Below are 26,307 nucleotides of genomic sequence, written 5' to 3' on the forward strand. Positions count from 1 at the left end.
TCCTGGTACTTGTCCAGTTTTTTTCAGTTTCCTCTGAGCTTCCAAAAGCCGTCTGAGTACTAGCAGATTCTAATGGTAGTGCCATGTGGTCCAAACTCCAGGTAATAGTTTATAAAGAGCAGCTGCCATGAGCCCGGACATTCAGGCCAAGGCCAAGGAAAGTGGCCCCAGCCACAAAACTAGGGGAGGGGTGGAGACCAGCGCAGGTCTGTGGCCAATTGCTTCCCATTAGTTGCAGCCCAGCAGCATCATCCTGAGGAAGGGTTCCAGGCAGATGGAGGGCTTGACTCAAGCCCTCTCAAGCAGGGGTCAGTGCGACTTTGCAGCAGCCTAGACACTGTGGCTGGGGGGCGACTGACTGTTGGTGAGGCTTCGAAGGATTAAAGGAACTTTCTTCTTGCTGTGCTTCCGTTCCTTTCTCTCCTTTCGGTCTGGGGTGGTTTAGGCACACCCAGTGGTCGGGGAGAGCAAAGGGCTGCAGAAACCTCGAGCAGCTCTGATCTCTGGCACTTCCCCAAGCCCCACAGCACCAACAACTGTCCCCAGAAATGAGGTGAAGAGAGACTGCAACCCCTTTCTGAGTACTCGGCCTATTTTCTTTTCCTAGAAACAGCCCTAGCCTCCCTCTTCCCCGCCGCCACCCCCTCCCCGCTGCCGTCTATCGCCCAGATACCGGAACTCTAGGTCCCCACCCCGCGAGGGCGCCTCCACACCCCATCTCTGCGCTGCCAGTGCAGTACCACCCAGTGTCCGCGGGGGCGCCCCGTTCCCCGCAGCGCCATCTAGGGGCCAGGCACCGCCTCCCTCCCACCGGGGGCCTCCCTGTCCCCCCCACCCAGCACCCCTCTTACTACGCAAGGACACCCTCTCTACGGTCCTTCGGGCATCGGGACCCTCCTAGCCTCAGTCGCGGGGCCTCGGCACCGCAAGCCAGTTTTTCTCGAGCTTCCCCAGGGCGCGTGGGCAGGAAGAGGCGCGCGGGGGCGGGCACTGGCCATTAGGCTCCGGCCCCCCAGGTAAAGACAGAAGAGGCGAGGGCAGGGAGGCCAGCGGGTCACGGGAAGCCGGCGATGGCAGCGGCCAGTGTCCGCGGGAGGCGAGGCGGCAGCGGAGGCGGCGGGCGGCGCGAGGAGCCCCAGTGATTGGCACAGCCCGAACCGGAGGAGGAGGCGAGGGGAGGGCGGAGGAGGAGGAGGAGGAGGAAGGGGCGAGCGCGGCGGAGGCGGCGGCGAGGAGCTGAGCTTCCACCTCTCTAGTCCCGGCAGGACGGGGGCAGCCGCCTCGGGCCTGAGGTGGGGAGGGCACACAGCTTCGGTGCGCGCACCCCCGCCCAGCAGCCGTTCAGACAACCCGAGGGGAGCGGGAAAGCGGCAGCGGAGGCGGCGGCAGCGGTGGGAGAAGGATGCAGGGGAAGAAGCCGGGCGGCTCATCGGGCGGCGGCCGGAGCGGCGAGCTGCAGGGGGACGAGGCTGAGAGGAACAAGAAGAAGAAAAAGAAGGTGTCCTGCTTCTCCAACATCAAAATATTCTTGGTGTCCGAGTGCGCTCTGATGCTGGCGCAGGGCACGGTGGGCGCCTACCTGGTGAGTCTCCGTGCCAACTCTGCTGCGGCGCTTCTTCCCCAGCTTCGTGCCGGGGCAGCGGGCTGGCAAGAAGAGGGGACGAGCGGGCGTGACCTCCGCCCGGCGTGGAGGTTGGCGAGTGGTGCAGAGGCGGCTGCCGGGGGAGCTGCTGGCCGGGGCTGCTGAGCGAGCCAGGAGCGGGCGGGACCGCGGATGCCGGCAGCTGCTGGTGTGGCCGGCGGGGGCTGGGGGAATTCGAGAGGCTGCGGGCAGGTGGATGTGAAACCTTTTCTCTTCCCCTGGAAAGTGTAGCCAGAGGTAGAGTTCAGGAGCCCCCTTAGAGAGGGAAGGCATCGCAGATTTCAGGTGACCTACACATGGGGAGAAAAGCCAGTTAGCATCCTGCATTCTCTACTCCCCATTCCATCTGCCTGGAGAACAAATCCATTATGCATCATTTTCTCCGGGCGTTTTCTCCATCCGTCAGTTATTTTTGGGAGGGGGCGTTAACAGCTTGGAGTAAGATGCTCCCAAGTGTAGCCTAATCCAAACCAGGGCTACTTGGGGACTGTCCCTCTCCGTATCCCCATAGCCACCTCTCAGTGCTTGGAATAAAGTTACCATACCTGGAGAGCAACTGAGAGTTTGTGTAGTAGTTCCCACTATCCACTCTTAGACCTGAATTCCCCATCATCGTCTCTCACCCACAAGGGGATTGGATCATTTTTCACAATATATGTCTATTTTGTTTGCCTGCTGAAAGGGGGTATTAATGCTCCAACGGCCCAGGGGTACATAACGGAGCAGAGGAAAGAGCTTGTAATGACTCAGCACTGTCAAATACTCACTTTGCCGCTTTCTCATGCCTTTTGCAGGTGGTCCCAACTTGAGTTCTGGAGAGTGCAGGTCCAGACCTAAGTATAGTCTTGCCTAAACATGAGAAGGTTTTTCAGAGTGTATAGTGTTAAATCACTACTTGACTATTGACCTGAAACCGGAATCAGATGCCACAGACTTTGAGTGTTAGTGAGCAAGTTTGATGGAGATAGAATTGGACAAGATTTTGACTGTTGGATAACCATGTTCAGAGATGGAACTGTGCTCTTCCTGGTGGTACCCCTTATCCCTTCTTGCTGGCCATTGGGTTACAGTTAATGAGGGCCAGATGCTGAGTGCCTTGTACCATTCATAATGCATCTCCTGGGATGCAGGGCTTGCTGTCAGAAGGAGGTACAAACAGGCTTGGTCTGCGGGGTAAATCTGTTTGTATATGTTTATATATAAACATATAACGGGGTAAAGCCAGTTATATGTTTCCGATAGAAGATTGTTCAAACTCAGCTCTCTTCCTGGGATGACAGAACTGCAGGGCTTCTGAAAATCGAGTTACATTTCCTTTGCCCCTTGTGAGACGACAGGCACTGAAATACCTATCTCTGTGCTCCTGTGACTTGTGTGCTGCAGAGGAGCCTTGTAGCCAAAAGCACTTTCTGTTTCCTGATATATATTTTTGTTTTATAAGATGTACATTTTTAACAGTTACTGTGCACACTTGCAGACAGTACCTGTGTGTGGCCTTTGGAATTGGGGGTTAAGAGAAAGCCATGTCGTGTGCATCAGTTTATTAGACCTTCCTTGGAGGGAATTTGTTAAAATATTAAAATAGATACATGTGCTACTACGATACAAATGCACATTAATAAACATATGTTGGTCTTTGCAGGAACACAGACAGAGTATATAATTTCTAACCTGTGTTTAAAAGAGGGTCATCAGTGTATCAGCGGCTGCCCCCAGTCTAACAGTTTGTTTCAAACCAGTTTTGTTCAGTAGAGAGCAGCATTCGTCATGTGCTGCAAACACCAACATAACTTTTCACCCCCTGAATGATAAAGGCATGGGCTTAGGTTTGGCTCACAGTGATTTAAGGGTTTTAGAAAGAACTGAAGCTGGACTTCAATCAGATGAGTGGCCTAAAGTCCTTTAGAAAGTTAAGAAGCAGAGGGCTGGTAGAGTGGTGGATGTATAGAGGCAGGGGTTGGCGCCAGGAGGTAGGAAGTTGGCTGGAATCCTGCAATAGGCAAGTGGCAGCCAGAGGAATTCAGTCCACCTGGTAGGGGCCTCCTGGTACTTCCAGCCTGGGCTGGTGAAAAGCCTGGTTCAAGGGGTAGGGTGACAGGAATCAACAGGTGACTGGCAGAAAGCAGATAAGGCCTAGGAAAGGACAGGCCTAGGAAATTGAATTCATTTTGATTACTAGGAGTAGAGACATAAGGTGCTCAGGGCATTGCCTTGCCTGGCTACCCCTGGCTCTCCACTGCCATCTGAACCTCATGAAAATAAATAGTTTGTTCGCCAGGGTTGACCGAATCAGCTTGCTATGTGTTTTGCTCTTCTGGCTCACTTGGGAGTTTTCGTCTGTTATTTGGCGGGTGGAATAAAAAGTTTGTTATTCCTTCAGCTCTGTGAGATTTTGTTAAGGATAATTTGAGAATGAAAGATTTTAGGGTGTTTGCAAGAAGGCAGATTTCTTCCTTTTAGTTTGTCTCAGGCTTGCTCAGGAAACCTGAAAACCCACGACTGTAGGTGATCACACACGCAGGGCCCATGTGCAAGGTGTGTGTTCTCTAGGATTGCAGATTCTATGCCAGTGACAGTACTTCTTACTTGGTTTCAAAAGTCCATGCAGCGACCTTTTATTTTGTCTTCCCAGGTGCCATTTGTTTTGTGTATGGAGGCTTCATTTCATTTTTCCCTTTTTTTCCCTCTGAATGGACAGATTGCCCAGTGACTGTGTGACACAGGTATAGTCTTCCCAGCTGCAGAACAGAACCAGGAAGCTGCCTGTGACTTGAGAAGCAACTTTGAAAAGCAGGACTTGGTGTGTGTATGTGAGTTCCTTTAAAAAACCTGCCCAGGGTGGGAACTCCTGTATGTATATGAGAAAGCCACCAGTTGTTAAGCTAGCCAGGGGACCAGTGACTCCCTGCCTGGGTGTCAGTGGTCTCCCAGAGGAGTGCAGCAGAACACTGACATTGACCCTGAAGCCCAGACTTAGTGATAATACCGATAAGGTGTCCCAGGTGAAAGCAGCTGGGGCCAGCTGAGGATTCTGAGATCTGTTACTGTTCCAGATATTTTAATTGGAATCATGTTTCAGATTATGTTTCAGATATTTTCATTGGAATCATGTCAGCAGTCCTAGGGATGTTCTCTCCTAGTCACTTAAACTGCTGGATGGTCTACAAAATACTTTCTCAGCGTGAGAAGAGAGACCCATTCAGTTTGATTGTCACTGTATGTGGAATACAGAATACAGTTGAATTTTCCTCTGCTTGGGTCTTTGCTTCGAGTGGCTCCAGTCTGAACTGGCCTACCAGCAAAGTTGTAACACCTGCCTAAGTTGGGGCCCTTCGGAGAGTGTGTCATTTTGCGTGCAGTTTATGGTGTTCTGTGGAGACCCCCTCAGGCCCTTCACTGAGGGTAGGGCTGCATACAGAGGTTCGTGTGTGCTGTCAACTTACTGAGGCCTGGGGCAGGGGAAGGTGTGTTGTACAGGAAATGAACACTTCTGCCACCTCCGGACAGTTGTGGTTGATGCTCACATGCAAGTGCATTTGAATTGCCTCAGGATAAAAACTTAAAAAGACTAGTTTTGTCTCTGCTTGGGACACACAGGTGGTCTCTCTGCACTGGTGGTGGGCATTTCCCTATGTAGGGTTATTTAAAACCTACATCTGAGGTTATGTTGATGAGTAGAGAGATGAATAACTGAGTATGTTTAACAAGGTGCCAGCTCACGGCTTTATAGTCACTTACCTTATTTTTTGTCAGGCCTGTGAGCATCCAGTGGGCTGGCAATTAATGGATGAGTAGAAACTGCTGGATTTATTATTTTTTTCCTAAAGAAGCATCATTTTGAAAATGGGTTTTTGCATATCTAACCCAGAAGCAGACAGCTGAGAGACATTTTTGAAGTCCGTGTCAAATTAGTATGATGATGACTAAGGCAACTGTATTTTACTCAATCAAATTATTTTATATACTTATGGTTTACTCAAAGTGACAAATTCCCTGCCATTTGCATAATTACTATGTAGCCCCAGGTAGTAAATAAAATTACCCTAGTTTTTTTTTTTCCTACAGCTTGGTTGAAAATGTTTAACTAGTAATTATTTAGGGGAAAATAGTATTTCTGAAAATTCCTTTCAGCCAGCTTTGTGTACACATCTTAGTTTCTGTGGAGGGGTTTTTGTTTGTGTGTTTAACAGCTGAACAAATCGAATTAGTTGTGAAGCGAGCACGATCTCTTCCCTAATTTTGTAACTCGCTTCTCAGTTTTGGATACCCTATGCAGATGAGGGACCCGCAGGCGTCTCCGCTGAGGCAGTGCCTTGCCTAATCCGTAGCTCAGTGTTAAAGCTCATCTTTTTGCCTGCGCCTGGGAGAGCCTTGTTTTATAGTAGGCTGGGTAAGTTTTCTCCTGTGCAAAGGCAGCTTGAGCAAAAGGGTCTCTGTGAATTTCTCTTGCTCATCTTTAAAAAGTTTTGAGGGGCTGCTTTGTTCACTTAGCAGACTGGCCCTGGGGTAAGTGTAATGTAAAGGACAGTGATGAGGGTACGGGGACAGTGATGAGGGTACGGCTGCATTTCACGTAGACATAGGCCTTGAATAAAGACACGATCTAGGATGTTATTGGCTGGTTGCAGGGATCGAGCAGAGGTTGGCTTTGGTGTCAGGGTCTGTGCCAGGCCTTCTTCAGAGGTGCTGGGAGGGGCAAGGCTCATGCTGAGCTGACCTTGGTTGTTGCCTTCCAGAGGGCTCCCTGAGGTGTCAGGCAAGGAAGGTGGGTCCTGCCAGGTCACCAGAGGCAGGCAGGTATGCAGAAGCTGCTTACAACTGTCTACATTTCTTTAGTACCTTACTTCCAACTTCACTAGCACAGTTAACTTGCATAGGTTTAACTGCATATACTAACCACATTCCTCCTCCAATGTAGAGAAAAGGACTTAGCATCACTTCTACTAACTTATAATTTGTACGTGTGGTCCATTATATTCTGTACACTGCTGTGTGCATTTTGTGTTTGCATACATGCCCATGTATAGGGTTACATATACCAAATATTGTATCTTGCACTTCTGGGAAGATGTCAGGGGATGTTTCAGTGGTGATTTTGATTGCATGGCTTATGTGCGGATTTAGAACTCCCCTGAGGACGAGTCTCCTGTATGTGATTCCCTCTCAGAAGTGTCTTTGGTAATCTGTAGGCCAGAAAGAAAGCATCCTTGCTCTTTCACTTTTTTTTTTTTTTTTTGCTTTCTGTTTCTGTATCTGTGGGTACAAAATAGATAATAAATAGGAAAAGAGTGGAATCACTGACCTGGGTTCATAGGATAAGTGAGTTGATGTGATTTGAGACACGTGTATTTTATATAACCAAGTGCTCATGGGTTAATGTGAGAGGAAGTATTGCTGAATGATGAAAGCTGCAAGTAATATGGTTAAAATTCTCAGGAGGAGAACACCAAGACCCAGCATTCAGTGTTGTGTTCTCTCCTTTCCAGCTCTGGGATCTTGGGCTGATGGCTTAACCTCTCTGTGCCTTAGGTTTTCATTTTAGATCATAATAGTGCTTACATGGCTATATGAGTTGAGTCAGTACATGTAAAGCATTTTGAACACTAGCTGGCACATAGTACTTGATAAATACTGGCAGCTATTATTAGTGATATGATTATGCACACTTACTACAAACATATTAAGTTTGTAGTCCCAACAAGTGAGAAATAAAATTACTTCAGTCAGGCTTTGATTCTGGTGTATTGAACTGTACATTTAAGTTGTCTCTTAATCTACATGAACATTTCGTCTGGGAGCTAAAACTTTTTTAAAAGCAAGAAATAAAATAATTACCAGTTGCTTATTCTGTTTATTTCCTTATAAATACAGCAAATCCATTTTATCTTAGAGATGCTATAAAAATTACTAATCATGGGAGAGAGGAACTCACCGTAGTCATGGTGGTCTTGACCATTTAGAGTCAGTAGGCATTGGAAGCGAGTGGACAGAGACGGTACAGGGGCAGCTGGGAGGGACAGGGGCCCTGATACCTTTCTGGGAAGCCCTGGGTACCTGTTGCTCTGGCCTTTGGCCACAGGGTGGAGAAAACCGGGACAGTGGTCTCAGGGGTGGGCAGCCGAGGAGCAGTGAGAAAGTGCTGGACCTGGGGTCAGAACCACCTGGGTTTGAATGCGGTCCTGCTCCTTACCAGCTCCTGGTGACTTGGCTTACTTGTGCCTCAGTATCCTCATCTGAAAATTGGATATAATGAGATCTTACGGATAGTTGAGAGATTTAAATAAACAGACACGTGATAGGGTACTTCTCCTAGGGTGCAGTATTCAACGATTGTTTTACCAGTAACAGCACAACCCTCCTCATTGACCTTGGCGCAGCAGAAGTCCCTTTCTGGGGCTCAAGGATTTGGGTGTTGTGTGAGGCCTGGACAGTGTTTCCTAAATTAATGATCTGCACCCTTGTAGCTTGCTCTGTTTCTCTGGATGAAAAGTGGCCACTTCAAGGCAGCCTGGGGTGTCAGGAGGAGGGGACCGAGGAACATATGTCATGGACATATGCTGCCCCCAGGCAGCCTTATTTAAGATATGTGACCTCGGAGCTCAGCCCCGGTTGCCATGAAGGGCTCAGGTCTTCGCTGCACCCTCTGCTGCCACCTGAGTCCTCTTACAGTATTAAGCAGGACTCAACAGGCACAAATATGGGCATTTTCCTGATCTGACCCTTTTTGGTTCCCCAAAGGCAGAGCAAATGAGTTGTAGAGACAGGCTGATTTCCCTTCCTGTGGATTCACCCATCTGAAGTGATGGGTTCCGAAGTGATGGTTTAGGAAGTACCTTCTTCAGCACCCCTCCCTTTCATCTCTAGTTTTTGAGGCTGCTGTCCTCCCCCGGTCTGGTCACACCTGCCCTTGGGAAGGACAGGGAGTGAACCAGGCTCTTCTTCAGTGCTTCACTGAGGAGGGGAGCCTCCCGGCTTTCTACAGCGCTGGACCTTCAGCAGTCACAGCTGTGCAGTGAGTGGCCTGGGGACCTGCCTCTGGGCAATCTGGTGACAGCACAGAGAAAGGAAACGTTCCACTGGATGCAGGCCCACTCCCCACAGTTGACTGTTCCTCACTTCTTCATTTCAGTTCTTCTTTGTGGCTTTTGAGTTGAGCCCATTTCAGGTGGAGGATTGAATAGCTCGGTTCTTTTTTTTTCTTTTTTAATCTTTAGAGGGGAAGGAGAGAAGGAGAGAAGGAGAGAAATATCAATGTATGGTTGCCCCTTGTGAGTCTCCTGCTGGGAACTGGCCTGCAACCCAGGCATGTGCCCTGACTGGGAATCGAGCTGCGATTGTGTGGTTCGCAGGCCCATGCTCAATCCACTGAGCTACACCAGCCAGGGCTTTGAGTCTTTAATAGGAATGATGGTGCCCAGCCCACTGCTGCTTAACTGACTGGACATTTCACTTAGAGACAATAGTTGGTCATTACAGTGTTCCTGGACTTGAAACAAAAGTCTCATTTATGACTTCACACTCACTGTAAATATTTAAAAGCAAAGGCAACATAGGTTGCTACAAGCCCTTCTTTTTGACAGGGATTGGGGGTGGGTGGGGAAGAGGTAGGGAACCCACTTTTCCTCTTTCTTCCCTTTTGCTTTAATGATTTCCTTCGTAAATTCCCCTGGCAATATCTTTTTCTTCCGGGATGTCATACCTTAAGTGGCACTTTAAATTACCTGGTAACAGAATCAGAGAGAGTACTGGCGGTAACAAAGATGGCATATTTCCTTAGTGTTGGCTTTTGCTGAAATCTTTGCCATGAGCGCTCTAAGGCTCCGGAAGCAGGCTATGCCCAAAAATGCCTCAAGGTGGGCAGTGGTACCTTGGATGCAGATGCATCGTTTGGGTGTGGCGGGAGGTCTGGGCTACTGTGCTACGGCATGAGTCTGCCTAGAAGCCTGGAGTATGCCCTTTGGTCTTCTGTCTGTGCATCTGTCTGTCTGCCCGTCCACTTGTGGGATTCTATATAACATGGTGGAAGATTCTGATTTTTCTGGCAAGTTGCCCTTTGGGGTGGGTCTATAGTAATGAACTTGGCTGCTCAGGTTACCATCGAAACCTTTCCTTGGTAGATCCAAAGCCTGCCGTGGCCCTCACTTCATAGCTACCTGAGTTCCTGGTTAGGCAGAGTGAGCAGAAATGATGAGTTGAGCATGTTTTCAACAAACATTCCTGGGGACTATAATAGAATAGTTGATGAGCTGTGTACTCCCTAAATCACTGGCTGCAACTACAGGAACTTGAGGAAGGAAGAAATGATTACTTTTACTTTCATTTCTGTACTTGCAGCATTGGTGTGGAGAGAACAGCGCCCCAAAGGTGTTGTTCAATTAAAGTCTATTGTAACATGTTCTTGGGAATGGCTGCTGTCTTTCCCTCCTCCCTCTTTGGGAAAGGCTTTTGTGAAACGGGTGTGCTGGTCTCTAATTGCTAGGTCTGTTCCCCATTCTGATGCTGCTGCTCTCCGATCTCAGGCTGATTAGGATGAGAAATTACCACCTTGAACACAAGCAAAGTTGAAATTGGAAAGCTGCCCTCTGACTGATTACATAATCTCTAAAATACTGTACCTGAAATCTTGTTTACCCTGCTAAGAATTCCTTTAATGAAGGTAAAAATTTCTAAGCAGCACGGACCCATATGTTTTTATTATGTAAGATTTAATTATTGTGATGCAACCTGTAAAATGAAGGATGATGTTGATTAGTTAATCTCTCCGTTGCCTTTTTGGGTCAGAGTGCTTTTTGAAGTAGACCCTCAGAGCCACCTAGAGCTGCACCCTGGGATGCAGCACCAGCGCCTCTTCTCTGCAGGCATGCAGAGGCTGTCCCGGGTCTCTCAGGGTCACCGCATCTCTCAGGGGCAGGCCTCCGCTGAGGTCAGCTGGAGAGATTGCTCATGAGGTTCAGTGGACACCCAGGAATACAAATGCTGTCCGTCATCATGGGCGCCATCCTTTGGCCATTTCATTTTCTGGAGCACTACCTGATGGCACTTGGAATGCACTTTGTCTTGTTCCCGTAGCTTCCGTGTGTTTCCGTGTGGTGCATCCCACTGTCCTCTTCTCAAAGCCATATGTGCGTGGGGTGTACCACACAGCACACTGCCCAGTCCATTTCAGGTTTCTGACCTCCTGAACTGTAGACAAGTGGCCAGGGTGAGCACAGGGCACAAAAGACTGAATGGAAACTGGACAGTTGAGATGGATTAGAAGAGCTTCAGACAGGCCTTCCTTGCTCTTGTGCAAAAAGTTTAGGGCAAGCCTCTGCATTTAATAAATGATGTGTCGTATTGCCTCCCGGTGCTGATAAATACTCCCTGGGTTGCAAGGCTTACATGCCACCAAAGGAAGGATGTATTTGGAAAACCTTAAAAAAAAAAAACAACCTGTAAATTAGCACCTTTCCTTTACCTTTGCCTGTCCATGGAGGTGCATATAAATAGATCAGAAAGTCAGCAAGCAGTTCTGCCACTTTGCAGCTTGTAACTAATGCGAGCAGATGGGGAGGCCTTCCTTGCTGCACTGGCTCCCAGTGCATGTGGAGCCAGAGGTGCTTGGGCTGAATCCAGATACAGCCCCAGGAAACTTCTAAGACACGTGGATACAAACGATTGTCCAATAGGCATCTAGTCTCTGTGTCTCATTCTTAGGTCTTTTCCAACATTGAAGAAGGTTTTTCATCGTAGGCAAAACTGGGGCATAGAATTAAGTAACTTACCCAAATGGGCATCCACCCCCCACAGCCAGCAAACATTAGCCAGCAGGCATGAGCAGGTAAGTAGTCAGGAAGAATTTTATTTTTGGAAATGATTATATACATATAATACATACATGCTTTGGTAAGTGCTAGAAAAAAATGACTATTTTCTTATTCTTTTAAAACATTCTTCCATTTTCTTTTAAATAGATTTAATGTTTCCTAGTGGTCACAATGCATATCTTTAATCTAGTGAAGAGATTAAAATATATACATTTGTCTGTCTTCTGATACTTTGGATTTCATTGGGGAATATTTTTTCACTTAAATATAATAGCACCGAGGCAGCAATTAAAAATGACTCAGAGGCTTCTGGCACCCAGGCCATCAGGGAGACTTTTCAGCGTGACAGGTAGAACATTTTAGATTCCAGGAAAGGAAGCTGAGTGTTCTCTTGTTCAGGTCTGTCGCTTTTGTGGCTGTTTTTCTGTTTATCTTGAGGGACCTGAGCCATGGTGGTCACAGGTGGTCAGCTCAGCCCTGTCACCTCCTGGTTGTTGATTAACTCTGTTCTCGCCTCCCCCCGCCGGCCCCGGCCCCCAACACTGCCAGGCTTCAGCCGCGCCGGCAGGATGTCGCAGTTAGATCCGTGAGGCCTCTGTGAGGGCCTGCTCCTGGAGCCGAGTTCCATGTCGTTCCTGAGGGAGACTCTCGTGCCAGCTTTGTGCCAGGCACACGTTAATGCATTTCTCCCAGCTCTGCCTTTGCATTTTATTTAGGGGTGACAGTTAGGGGAGGGGAGTCTTCATATTTTATTTGAATCTTTTCCTTCTGTGGAGGAGCTCGTAGGGCAATAGGACCATTCTTGAACATTTTCAGTATTTCATATGTTGGACCAAAATTGGGTCATAGTTTTTTCCCTTAGATAAAAAAAACACACGGGATGTGTAGTAAAGAGAAGGCGACTTTGACGGCTTATCGTGAGGTAGACTTGGACCCGGAGGTAAGAAGGTAGGTGAATATGTTTCTCTTGGCTTTTCTGGAGGAAGAAACTGGGTGTATTAGTTTTTTGGGCCTGCCATAACAAATTATCCCAAACTGGGTGGCTTAGAAAAATGGATTTATTTTGTTGTGCCTGGAGGCCAGAAATCTGAAATCAAGGTGTTGTCAGGGCCATGCATCTTCTGAGACTCTGGGTGGAATCATTTCTTGCTTCGTCCTAGCTTCTGGTGGGGGCCCTTGATCGCTGGCCTGCCTTAGCTTGTAGCTGCATTCTTGTAGTATGTGACTGAGGTCACACGGCATTTTCTCTGTGGGCCTCTCCTCTCGTAAGGACACCCAACGGTCACACTGGATCAGGGCCTACCCTAATGACCTCATCTTACCTAATTACATCTGCTAAGACCCCGTATTCAAGTTAGGTCACATTCACAGATACCTGGAGTTAGGACTTATGTCTTTTTTGCAGACAGAATTTAACCCATAGTGCCAGAGAATAAGAAGAGTAAAGGACCCTAAAATGGTTTTGGGGTACAAAGAAAAAAATGAAATAAAGAAAAAGAGAAATGCTTTGTCCTCTTTAGGGTTTTGGGTTGGGCAGGAAGATTATGGATATTGGTTGGAGAGTCATTGTTAGCAGGAAGCGCTGTGTGTTTGCAGAAACGCTGCCCTGTGACGGTCCCTGTTTCCTCCCTGTAGGAAGATAACTGTGTTTCTCTCGGGGTAGGGGAGGATGGTGGTTACGCTGTGGGAATGAGCCTGATGGCGTTGATGCGGAGCCCGGAGCGAGTGCTCTCTCCATTGTGGGCATAGCTGAAGGAGGAGATTGGACTGGAAGATCACATCATCTGATTAAGGAAAGTGCACGTAAAAAAATAAGCCTAGAAATACATATGGGCGAGCCCGGTTGTGCGTACGTATGTGGCATGTGTGTGTGCAGTACGCAGCCCTGCTCCTTTCACCTCGGACGCCTGGTGAGCGTTTCTGCTGGCCCTGCCTCCTCCCTGAAGCCCTGTCCCACTTGGTGAGATGGAAAGAGACTAACGCTGGGCCTGCGAGTCTCAGATTGGGTCCAGGCGTGTGTCACGTGAGGACCAGACATCTGCATTCTAATCTCTTTCATCGTCGTGTGTTTTCGGGTGGAGGTGAGAGCAGTAGGATTCCTGGAATTTTTCAGCACAGGCTCCTTTTTAAAGACTTCACCTTGGTCTCTGCCAAAGTAATTAACTTCAAAAACTTTCTTAAGTGCCCTGAGCAAAATTGAATAAGGTTTGTTTTGGGCCTCCTGGAGTTTATAAGTCCTAATGGAGGAGATGGTGTGTTTATACTTTTATTAATTACTCCTTCATTAGACTCTTCCAGCTCCTGGGCCAGGCAACTAGTCCAGCATAATCACACAGACAGTGTGGTCTTTGACCATAAAAATCAGTGTCGTTATATCAAGGTGGGAGGTGGGCCTGGTGGATGGGGAGAATGGTTATGGTTACAGATGTAAAATGATTTTCTGGTCAGCATAGCTCCAAGGAGGACAAGAGGTCAGGGCTGCTGTTGAAGAAGGTTGGCTGGAGAGAGCCTTCAGAGGTGGGACAGGTTTTGGACGCCTGCCATGGAAGAAGATGGGAAAGGGGCAGGCTGGGAGCACAGGCCCCAGCAATGTGCAGGGGCCTGTCAAGGCTGGCGCTGGGCAGCCTGTGCTCCAGCTCGCAGTGCGGGGGCTGTGTGTGGCGGCCGTAGGCACTTCTCTTGGCAAACCTTCTGTCTGCACTGCCCCCCAGCTTTGAAGTGGTGCCCTAAAATGCTGCTTGAAGCCCTTCTGCCAGCATATGGAGAGAGGCCACATCAGGGCATCCCCAGACTCTGCCAGAAACAAGCATGGCTGCCTTGCGTGATGTAGCCCTAGGGCTGCAGGAAACTGCTGGTTGTCCTGGAACATCGTGCTCACCAGGAATGCGGGCCGTGCGGGAGGCTGGGGCGTGAGCTCTAGCATCCACACACAACAGCACCTCTGTATTCAGCCTTTCTTTTGAGTTACCTACAAACGAGATTTCTACAAGATGAGCTAAAATTAGGAAAGATCCTACCATATTTGACTTTTTTTAAAAAACACTTTAGCCTGGCCTTGGATATGTCAGTTCTGGATAACTTTAAAGCTGGTAACAGAACAAGCTGTGTTCACACACAGTAAATGTCTCCAAACAAAAAGTGGGTGTGCGGTTTACAGTTCAAAAATTGGATGGAGGCCATTCAAAATTCCCTTCCTGTTCTCCTTGAGAAAAACTTGGTAGGCTGCTGAGAGGGGGCACTCCTCCTGGGAATAATCATGAAGGGTCCAGAGAGAGGCTGTCCTATGAGCACAGCTAACTGGCTCCCGGAGTGAGGCCTCAGTGATGTACCTGGGAGGGTGGGGTGGGGAGTTACTGAGCTGGTTGCCCTTCAGCTTCAAAGCCTGTGCGGGCTCTGGCCAGGATGCTGCTGGCCCGTTGGCCCACCCCTGCTGCCCATGGACTGCTGGTCCAGGCACTGGCTGAGACTTCAGAGCCCTGGGTGGTCACATCACTTGAGTGTACCATTAACTTGAACTTCAAGTTTATGCTTGTGGCCTTTTTCTTTTTCTAAATATAAATACATTATTTTACTTTTTACACAAGGAATGCATGTATTGAAAATTTGGAAAATACAGATAAACATAGATACCCTTAAAAAAGCAAAAAAAGAAGAAACATCACCCATGATGTTGGGACCTGAAGACCCACTTTCAGTGTTTTGGTGTGTGTCCTCTTGATCTCTGTGGGCCTGCCTGCGTTCCCTCATGATTTCAAGTTCAGAGGAGTAGAGAGTGTTGGCTTTGGCAAGTTCAGGGCTGCTGCTTGCTAATCTTATGTGGCTTTGGGCAATTGATTTGACCTCTTGGACTCTCCATTTCATATCTAAAATTGAGATGGTATTTACACCAACTTCAGATGATCTTGTGGATACTGAATGAGATCATTCAGTTGCTTAGCATGTGCCTCTCTTCAGTATGTCTGCTGTTGTTGCTTTTTTATAATAAAATCAGTTCACATGACACATTCTATTTAGGAACTTGTGCTTTCTTCCCTAAACAATTGTGACTGACCACTTTTCTGTAACATCAAATGTAAAAAATAATACATATTCATTGTGAAGACTTTTCAGTTAAAGGGAAGTTCAGATAAAATATTTTAAGAAATTCCAAATCCTGCCATCACAAAATATCATGATTGATACTCGGGTTTGAGCTGTGATAATTAATCACACTTTTCTCTGCTTCCTCCCTCCCCACAATTAAGAATCAGTTTGGGAAGTAGACATACCAGCCAGCCATGGAGTGTAAAACTATCATCTTGGAGTTTGTATGGAGGTATTTGGACTCTGGGCTAGAAAACTCAGTTTGTGGCCAGATTCAGGCTTCTAACTCCTTTGCTCCTAGTCAGACAAGCTTCGTGTCCTTGAGGGACATGGCGTCTGCTAAGCTTCCCCCTGGAGAAGCAAAGAATGTGCATCTTGAAGGCTGTCATAAAAGGAGAGAAGAAGGAAGAGGTCAAGGTAGGTCTTCTAGGTTCCTTTCACAATTTTATGTGTTGGATAAGTCACTCTGGCCCCTGCTGGGGAGGACTGAGTAAGGAAGGAAATCAGAAGAGCAGATGGTTTTTCTGTTACTCCTAGAGGCAGAAGTTCCTCTAGAATAGATCAAGTACAAATTTGAGGGAAGAAGAGAGAGAAATTCCCCCTTATAATTATCATTAGTGGGATATCATTTCCAAATTCTCTCTGTTCTTCCATGGAAAAATGGGTGTCTGGCTAGCCGTACTTTTTAAAATGTATATTTTTAAAATATGAAGTAGTAACTTTCACTCAAATTGAACCAAAGACCTAATTAAAACTTGAAGTTACTGTCTTCTGCCCTTAAGTGTTGTCCGCCTGATTTTTCCCTCTCTGTCCATTGTTTGTGTATAGGTAAGATGTCTACAGAATTCCTTGTTATTGTTTGATGTGTAACAGTCACAGTGTGTGTCACTGCTGCATGGTGTGTGTCCTGTGTTTGTGGAACTTGGAGTGAGCAGATTCAGTCCTTTTATCGTTCTCAGGAGAATTTTTACATATTTTCTGTTCGAACATTTTCTCGGTTCTGTACAGGAGTTTGCTTGCACAAAGAGCTGCCGTCCGTGTGTTGCATTGTCTCTGAACGCCCTGGCCATTTGCTTTGCTTTCATTGCTTTCACCCCTTGTTTTCCTCAGTTGTCACTGTTTCATGTTTAGCTTTCCTCTAGTCAGTTGATTCGGAACTATCTTTCTTTGGGTCTTTATATGTTTCATTTTATATATCACTGTTGTAGCAGTTACTTTAGTCCCGAGTTTAGGTCTTTAGGTTGGCTATTTATTTATTTATTTATTTACTTACTTACTCCTTCCCTTCCTTCCTTCCTTCCTTCTTTTTGTGAATGTTACTTTTTGAATTCTCGATTTCCTGAACTTATAATTCATGTTAAGTTCTGTGGCTCAAATATCTTTTGGGGGGGGGGGAATTGCTCTTTTTGGGTGAGATTTCTTTTAGGCTGACTTTTTTTGTCTTTGATACAATGCTTTGTTTTTTCCTTTCCTCCAGGAGTCTGGACTTAGAGATGCCATGCCTATCTGTTTGCTTCATCACTTGTTTTTGCCTGCAGAGTCTGCCCAGGTCATTGTTGTTCTGGATGTTGGTGGTTTCTTGATTTGAGGCGTCTTTCTTCTCCCCCTTACCACCGTGCTCAAGTTTGAAGGCTTGTGTCTGGCGGCCACCCATGCTCCCCGTAGCCTGGAGACCCAGAGCAGTGGGGCTGACAGACCTGTAGCAGGTGGTGTGCAGGGTGCTGAGCGGGCCTGGGCAGAAGATGCGGGCTTGGTGGCTTTTGCTTCTTGATCTTCTAAAGGTCCTTGCAGGTGGCTTTGGCCATCCTGGGCGGGAGCATACATAGAGATCCTTGAGCAGCATGCTGTGGCCCCAGATCAGCCCCGGATTTCACAGTGTTCTTCTGGAACCTTGTCTTGCTTCCAGCGGAGATGATCAGCACTGCGGTGCATGGCCTTGTGTCATCGTTTTCTCCGCCGCGGATGTTTTTGTTATTTCCATCAGAAAAGTGGAGTATACGGATAGCTACTCAAGGTTGCTTTTCTCCAGAGTTAGTGATATTAGTGAAAATGCTCAGTCTTTTTACTTATTCACTGGTGCATCTTCCCTAGGGTGGTGGAGCCTTGCTATTACACTGTACTATTCTGCTTTGCTTTTGAATCTTCCTTTATTTTCCTTAGCAGGCAGCATTTGAATTTTATGACACTGGGGTGTACTCATTTTCTTGCTTGTTTATGGACTGGTGTTTATTTTATTTCTGCTTTAAAATTGTTTTAGTTAAGTTTTGGAAGAGTGAGACTCTGTATGGAGGTTTGTACCATTCTGACTGAGATGTGCCCAGCATCATTTAAAAGGATTGCATGATGTTCTGCTGTGTTTCATTCTGTTTCTCCACCCCCTTTCTGTATGGTAGGCTGTCGACAGTGCTCTGCTAATATAAATCCTTTTTGCCTTTTAGATTTGTACACTAAAATAGGATGGTGAGATTAAAAGTGCTGGTCACAGCTGTAGAGAGGGGAGGGGAACTGGCATTTCTTTGAGGGTCTTTTGTGTGCCAGGAAGCACATCAGTGGCCTGATTAGATCCTCATGACAACTCTGTGAAGTAAATGCCATTATTTCAATTTTACAGGTAAGGAAACTAGGGCCCAGAGAAGTTAACTTGCCCACAATTAGCTTTTGATCCGGAGTGTCTCGGTTTTATCTTGCCCTAAAATCACCTCTCCTTCCTCAGACCATACCTCCTCCAGAAGTCACAGCTGAATTGAATGCTTATACATGTTTGGTGTTTTGGTATCATTTTGACATGCTACTACTTGTGAGAGAACAATTCTTTTCTTCTTTTTTTAATTGAGGAGGAAGGCAGTGAACACTGAGCATGACTTCACCGGGGCCAGAGAACCATGTTATCTGTCCTTCCCTCCCCGTGAAAGCAGAATGGCATTTGCGGGTTTTGTGATTTCATGTTCTCTGAAAATGAATCTTTGTGCATTCACAGGGCCCCTGCTCCGGGCATGTTGTTACCTGTGTGTTCAGCCCTCAGCTGCATTCTCGCTCAGAACATCCAGCCACTCAAAAACAAGGGCCATTATGTAATAATTCGTCCATAACAACCCTCACCAAATTACAGACTGCTCTGTGCCAGTGTGAACAAACACCCTAATTAATGTTTGCTCCCTCTGCAAACGGTCCTGTTTCAAACCCTTGGTACAAAATTACATGCACCTTATCCGAAAAGTATTCCACAGGACTTACCAAGGATAACATTTTGATATTTATCAAAAGACTCCTATTTGAGTCTCATTTTTATCTCAAAAACAAAAATGGGCCCTTTGCTGTCTTACGTGTTGGAACATTTAATGGCTTCCGGTGCAGTTACGAATCGTGTCATTGTTGCCCGACGGCCGTCCTGAGAGGCAGGTAGGGCATTCCTACCCCACCTTTACTTTTCCCCACCTTTGTACTTAATTCCAAGTATAAATTCTCGCACAGAAGCAGCAAAGGGAAGTCATAATGCAGTGAGCACCCGTGTGCTCACCAGCTAGGACTGAACAATTACTAAGATTTGGCGCATTTGCTTCATACATACACATACAACATGCGTACACATCCAAGTATGTATATGCAGCCTTTTTTAAATCACTTGAAAGTAAAGTGTAGACATGACATTTCACACCTAAATATTTCATTATGCTTCTCCATAAAGTGATCCCATAAAATGTGATCATCTCCTTATAAAACTACACCCTAGCATCACCCCAGCAGTCAGAGGGTTCTCATAAGTGTGCAAATGAGTTGGCACACAGGAAGGGTTTAGTGCAGCACCTGGCATGTGTGCTCAGTACACTTACCCTCATTCTGGCTGTCAGTCCTCCCTTGGGTTCCGGAAGACAGTTTCTCAGAGCCCTTTTTGCTTTGAGGGTTTTGTCTATGGAGAAACACTGGGGATGGCTAAAAATTAGGAGCAGACGAGGAGCAGTGACGATGGTCCCAGAGACAGGCCAGCAAACAGCCTATGGACCACATCCGGCTTGCAGGCTGATCTCATGAGTCCAGTGTTATGGGGACAGACATGCTGGTTCATTCACGTACCGCGGCCTATGGCCACTTTTGCAGACCACGGCATAGTTGAGATGTTGTGACAGAGCCCAGATGGCCTGCAGAGCCTGTAATCTTTAGTGTTTGGTACCTTACGGGAAAAAAAAATGCAGACCCCTTTTCTAGAATATTTAAGTGTTCTGAAAGTTGTGGTCTCAGACCTGGGGTCCTGGCTCCGGATAAGATATTGCTGCCTCCTAGTGAATTCCTGCCTCTAGCTGTCACTTCCAGGAGAGGTGGTTCCCAGTCTTTCAAGCCTTACCTCCTCAGAGCCCAAGGCCAACTTGACTCTTTCCTTCAGGGTGTTCCTTCTGATGGTCTTGCCTGGGGTGTGGAAACGAAAGGCATGTGTGCCCACAGATGCTCTCTCAGCTGGGTAACTGGTGGTTCTGAAGGCCCCCAAATTGGAGACGCTTCTGTACTCGTGGGTCTCTCCTCCCAGACAGCAGGCTTGCTTGTGTTTTGCACAGCACCTTCCAGATGGCCCTGCAGGGAGCTCCTTTGAGCTGCCCCGCGTGGGTCTGGTCCCTGGTGGAGCGGGTGTGCAGCAGCATCATAGGCCTTCCCTCTATTCATATTCCTGGCCTTCAAACACTGTATCAGCTAATTATAGATATTTGACTTTTGCCAGTATGTTTGGGGTCCTGCTGCTTGACCCAAATGGAACTGATTCAATTCCATTGAATGAGCCACCTTATTTCCATATGTTACCTCTGCATTTGGACAGAAACAGACCACTTTCGTAAAGTCCTTTTCTATTTTGTGTTTTTCTATTTCTATTTTGTGCTGACAGTCCTTGATCTATTTCCTGGTCTTTAAGATAGTGTTTATTGATCTGAGGCACTGAATTTAATCCTGCTATGGAAGAATCTTTTCCCTTTTATTTTTATGTTGTCTCCTAACTACTTCAATAACTCTTTAATGTTTCAATTAATTTGGCGTGAAACCTCTGGAAATGATGATGGCAGTTCTTGTATATATGTAATAATTTGGATACCAAGGCTTGTTTTTTCTCTGTCTTCCCTTAAAAAATTAAAAAAGTTTGTATTCTGTGATGTTGCCATATTAATTCAGGACTGACTTACTGAGCTTCAGTGATTTACCAGGCACTTTTCTAGGTGTTGGGGACACAGTACTATGAAATGCACAGAAATCTCTGCTCTGGAGGAGCTTACGTCGTAGTGCTTTTCTCAAAACCTTTTGCAAGTGACATCAGAGCAATGGCTGCGATTCTTGAAAGTGCGTGTGGGTGGCTGAACATAAAAAGTCCCTTCGTGGTGATGGGAAAGAGGGGAACGCGGGAGTGGATCCCACAGACAAAGCCAGGTGAACAAACAGCAGAGGGGGAGGTGTGCTGTCAGACAGGAGGGAGAGGCCTCGGGCTGTGCAGGTGGCTCTCCCTTGAGAGGGAGAAGGAAGACGGCCTTGGGTGGGGGTTGTAGTTTGGTAAGGGAAGGCCTTGACTTCAAGACTCAGGCTAGTATACAAAACACAGTAAAGTGGAGTGACTTGTAGAAAGAGGTATTTTAGGAAGGAAGTAGCTCCAGGAGCCTGGAGGCAGCTGGAGACCTGTAGTCTGGTCTGAGGCCACTGCCAGCAGTCAGGCAGGGCCACGCAGAGTCCATCTGTGGGAAGACTGCTGTCCCGGAGCTCTACTGAAGCTCGGAAGTCCGTGCTGATCGAATGGGGCAAAAATCCAGCATCCCAGAGGTGAAATGAAGTCATCATCAGCTGAGATCTCAGCCAGGGCCGTTTGGGGCATTCCCAGGGGGCTCCACCATCCCAGGTGACCGCCACAGGGCATCAGAAGAAAGTGGCTCACCGTGTGTTTACAGGACAGGGTGTCATCTCAGGGTCTCCAAATACCGGCTTTCACAGAACACAGACTAAATGGTGGAACTTCCTAAAGCTTCGCGTAAGTATGTTAAATGTTAAGAATGACATTTTGACAGGGACAGACCCAACACTGTGATGTTTTAAAACCAGACCCTAGTTTTGTGTCAGATCATCCAGAATTGTTACCTTCTAGCTGCCTTCCTTACAACTCAGAGAAGATTTGCATGTTCAGAAAGAAATTTTTATTCACCAGCATGCAAACATTGAAATACCTACAGTAACTGAAAAAGTACCCACACTTCATCAGAAAGACCCTGTGCTTAAAGAGAGGAATGTTGCTCTTCATGGGTTTTTTTTTCGTATATTTAAGAATTCAGGCNCAGATCATCCAGAATTGTTACCTTCTAGAATTGTTTGCTTCTAGAATTGTTTGCTTCTAGAATTGTTATCATCCAGAATTGTTTGCCTTCCTTACAACTCAGAGAAGATTTGCATGTTCAGAAAGAAATTTTTATTCACCAGCATGCAAACATTGAAATACCTACAGTAACTGAAAAAGTACCCACACTTCATCAGAAAGACCCTGTGCTTAAAGAGAGGAATGTTGCTCTTCATGGGTTTTTTTTTCGTATATTTAAGAATTCAGGCTTGTTTCCTCTCTTCCAGTTTCTTCCATTTGTCTCTTGTGAATATTCTTCCTATAAAATATTTCTGAAAAGGCTATTCTCAGTTAGGCGTAATTATAACGTCACTGGAAAATAAGGTACGTGACTCTCTTGAACATCAGCCTGAGGTCTGATTTTACCTGCACTGAGTTAGGCAGCCGTGTGTCCAAAGGCAGTCGAGTAACGTGATAGGCCAGTGTTACATGGAGTATCTGTTAGGATAAGGGTTCTCCTGAAATATTTATTACTTGTCCCTGAGCTGGCGCACCATCAGGCAGGTACATTCTGCATCACCACTGACACAGTGATATGCTTGGTTTCCATCACTTTTGTTGCCTTTTTTCTTTAAGCTGCTGCCTGCATTTTCCACTTTGAAGTACATTAGTTACTATGGAAACAGTGATGTCATCAGGGGGGTGAAGGGTAGTAATATCTAAAAGGGCAGTTTAAAATTATTTTATTTAATGGTTTGAAATGTATATAACGGGGAAGATGACAAGTCTGCGTGAGAGACTGACTGGTGTGTTTGTACTGTGCAGCGGCAGCTAGCTTGATGCCTGTGCATGTAACAAAAGTCAGCATTTGTGTGGTTTTTGGCTACGAGCAAAGATATGCCTGAACATTAGGGAAAAAATACAAAGGAAAGGAAAAGGAAGGTCAGGGGATTTATGTAATTGTTCCAACTGTCCAGGGCTCTTAGGTACCACGGATGCGTAGAGTTCTCTCTGTAAGTATGGTTTATATAAGCAGTGGCCCCTTTTTCTCCTATAAAAACAGTTATATTATGAGTCCTTGGCTTTCTGAGTAACATCGGTGTTCCAAGCAGTAGTTAGTTAATTCTGGTGTGCAGTGAAACTCTGAACAAGATCCCTAAAGAAGTGGCAGCGGTCTCAGAGGCTTCAGAAGGAGATTTGCTGTGACTGTGGTTTTGTGTGGGGCTGCAGAGTTGGCCCTCGAGTCCTGTAGGCTGGCACCTGGGTGCCTGTGGTGAGTCCGCAGGGCGCTGCACAGTGTCTGAGTGAAACTGGCCTGTTTTCTCCTTCAACTTTCTCACCTCTTTTTTTTTTTAACTTTTAAATTTGAAATATCTGTAGATTTACATGCAAATGTTAGAAATAATATAGAAAGGTGCCCAGTCTTCCCCCCAGGTAACATCTTACACAACTACAGTGTACTACCAGGGTCAGGAAATTGACATGGATGCAACTCACTGGCAGAGTTCCCCAGTTTTAAGTGCACTTATGTGTGTGTTGTGTGCATTAAATCTTGGTGGTTCAGTCGCATGTGCATATTTGAGGGCCCACTGTCACAGTCCAGGCACAGAACCACTGTAGCACCCAGATCCCTCCCGCCACCCTTGCATAGCCTCACCTCCCTTTCTGTTCTCTGTCTCCGTGGTGTTGCCGTTTTCAGAATGTTACATAGCTGGAATCACACAGTCTTCACCCTTTGGAGATTGGCCCTTATCCCCCACTGAGCACAAATCCCAGGGGGTCCATCGAAGTGGTTGCATGTATCAGTAATTCATTTCTTTTTACTGCCCAGTAGTATTCCGTGGCATGGATGTGCCATCACTAGTTTAGCATGCACACCCTCAAGGGCACTGTTCATCTCTTTAACCAGAAATTCTCGGAGAGGACTGATGGGGCTGCACAGAGTCAGGGAGCACTGCAAACGCACCCAGTCTCGGTTCTCTCTCAGAGTTTTCAGCAGGGCTCCCTCCAGAAGTTTTAAGACCCAAAGGAAGGAATGAGGTGGAGAGAGCCAACGGGAGTTCAGGAGAGCTTACAAGCCAGGTGACACGTCTCTCTTCAGCGTGGGCCTTGGCGTCTGGTGTATTTAGTGTCCTTGCACAGGGGAGGGTAATGCCCTGGGCTCTGAGACCTGCTTCAAAGCACCTGCATGTCCTTCCGAAGAGCTCGTAGAAGAACAAACCTTCCTAAACTGCTGGTGACAAAAGGAGCCGCAACACCTGCTGTTCAGCCTGCCTTGTCCCCCAGACCCTTTTGGGAAAATCAAAACCTAAACTTCTGTTCTGGGGCCAGTTGCAGGGGGAATCGTTTCCTTGGTCTCACTGGTTGAGTTTCATTTTGAAAACTGTTCTACTTTGCCCTGGGACTGTTTAGCTGGTCACATGACAGAACTTAAACACCGAAATCCTTGCCGGAGCACCAGCCACAGGGCTGTGTTTCTGCTTTCAGGTTCATTGGAAGTGGCCCGAGCTCATGGAGCCAGTGACCTGATACTTCCCTTCACCAGGAAGGGTTTTCTTTACCCTGCGTTTGATACAGTCAGCAGACTCTCCTTATCCTCTGCCGTTCGGACTATCGGCCTAAAGACAGGAAGGGTTTTTGAGATTGGAGCTGCAGAAAGGCTTGGTGTGTTGGTTAGGAAGCTTTGAATACCAACAGCTAGCTGTTGGTCAGAGTCCACACTCGGACTTTCTGTCAGAGCTGAGCAGCGGCCACGAGTTCCAGTGAGAAATGCGCAGCCTGTGCAGATGGCCCACAAGGGAAACCAAAACCTGTGCCTCTGGCCCAGACTCTAGGGGATACTTTTTTAGCTGAAGCCATGTGATTTTTGCCTGGCAGTCTCCTCGTCCCCTTTAACACCAACCTGGGGTCATGCTTAAGTGGGGTAACCCTGTCCCCTCCGGCAGTCACCTCCTCCCCCTTTCCCTGGCCAAAGTCAGGTGCCCCTCTTTTGGAGCCTCCTCTGTCATTGCCCCGATTATAACACAGGACCCTTAAGATCACTGCCTTGAAGTGTGGTTGCCTTTTCCTGGGAGTTTGGTTCTAAAGCAGCCCGAGACACTAACGCTGTGTGTGGGCAGGCCGTTACCCGAGGGCCCGCCTCGGTTGCCTAGAAGGTGAGCAGTGCATGGAGGGGTCTGCTGCATGAGAAGTGCTCAGGCTGGGAGGGCACGTGAGGGTCTATGAGGACGGGACGTTCACGGCTGCCTTTTTCACACATCGAGGACCTGCTTTACTGAGTGGAACTGGGGATAAACCATTCACGTTCTGTAAATAGTGTATTGTTGGAGCTGTGCATTCGCTTATCTTTGTGTTCACAGCTCCCAGTTCAGGGCTGAACATGTGGATGGTGGTGTTTGGTAAATGTTTGCTCAATGAAAGAATAATTGCTCAAGCAGAGAGTGTGAAGTTTAGTAATAAGGAAAGAATGGGGGCGTTCCCACCCTCCACTCCTACTGCCACCCCGCATGACTTCTCAGCCCCACTCTGATTTCATTGAGTATGTGCAAAAAGTGTAACTCCGTGAGAGTTAGTCAGTGCTGGACTAGAGAAAAACTGTTTGGGTTTTTTTTTTTGCAGTTAGGGTCACCTGGCATCCCAAATGGCTGTAATATCACCTTGTTCTTTAAGAAGCTGGTTGGGCTGCACTCTGAGTGCCTGGTGAGTGAGGGAATAGCAGCTGGGCCACCAGCCATGGTGCAGTCCCGGCTGGCGCCATCCCCTGTAAACGGAGAGACTAGCAGCAAGGTCTTGGGAAGGAGCCATGTGCTCCAGCCATTCAGATTCCAGGCTTCTCTATCAGCTCATCTTAATCTGCAGGTTGCCAAAATGCTTGGGGACTGATTGATAATAATATAACCCTCCCCCCTTTTTCCATTTGGCAGGACTTGGTCTTGGTTTCACTTTTACTGGGTGCCTGGATGCATGCTTTGTAAATCGGCTTATCCTGCCAGTGAAAAGAGGAACTTGGGACCGAGACCGTAGCATCTCCTCTGTCTGGCTTGCTTTTTACCCTATCAGCTGAGGCTCTGTAGGGAATGGTTGAAGCCCTAGGCTTTTCAGTGAAAGAAGTGCCTGTTTGGTATCAGAATGTCCAGCCTCTGCCTGGCTCTCCTGCTTTGATGCTGGAGCTTGTTGGTGAAGGCGCCGCATCCCTTTGGCTCATTGGGGCATTTAGAAACTGTCATGTCTTCAGTTTTCTGTCCCTTTGCATTTCCTCATGTGGAGCAGTCATTTCTGTAGGGATTCCCCATCTGAGTTATTGGCAATTATCTTTTTTATGCCAATACATACCCTTGAAGTTGCTGTTGATTATAAATTCCAAGTTGTGTCTTACATCTCTTGATGAAAACTAAGATGATTCTTTCACACATTATTCATATTCTCCTAATTATTTCATTTGTTTTACTGGTTTGTGTGTAGAAACTTTGGTTCCAACTATTTTT

At 47.0% G+C, this 26,307-nt stretch overlaps 1 protein-coding gene and 1 long non-coding RNA gene across 3 annotated transcripts in view; one reads left to right on the top strand and one right to left on the bottom strand.

Moving 5' to 3' along the window:
• Positions 1–2,269, bottom strand: part of LOC118992000 (uncharacterized) — a 36,854-nt gene extending 34,585 nt beyond the window's left edge. Inside the window, exons 1-2 of the long non-coding RNA XR_005067519.1 lie at positions 2,188–2,269; positions 1,580–1,932 (exon numbers count right to left, since the gene is read on the bottom strand). This is a non-coding gene — a long non-coding RNA (uncharacterized LOC118992000). The remainder of the gene's footprint in view (positions 1–1,579; positions 1,933–2,187) is intronic.
• Positions 1,195–26,307, top strand: part of SLCO3A1 (solute carrier organic anion transporter family member 3A1) — a 208,663-nt gene continuing 183,550 nt past the window's right edge. For both annotated transcript variants that reach the window (XM_037053685.1, XM_037053684.1), the window contains exon 1: positions 1,195–1,582. In XM_037053685.1, coding sequence (XP_036909580.1) covers positions 1,403–1,582 — 180 coding nt within the window. In that variant the 5' untranslated portion in view covers positions 1,195–1,402. The remainder of the gene's footprint in view (positions 1,583–26,307) is intronic.

The sequence above is a fragment of the Sturnira hondurensis genome, unplaced genomic scaffold, assembly GCF_014824575.4.
Source record: "Sturnira hondurensis isolate 20B ecotype Veracruz unplaced genomic scaffold, ASM1482457v3 Scaffold0007865, whole genome shotgun sequence".
NCBI classification, from domain to species: domain Eukaryota; kingdom Metazoa; phylum Chordata; class Mammalia; order Chiroptera; family Phyllostomidae; genus Sturnira; species Sturnira hondurensis.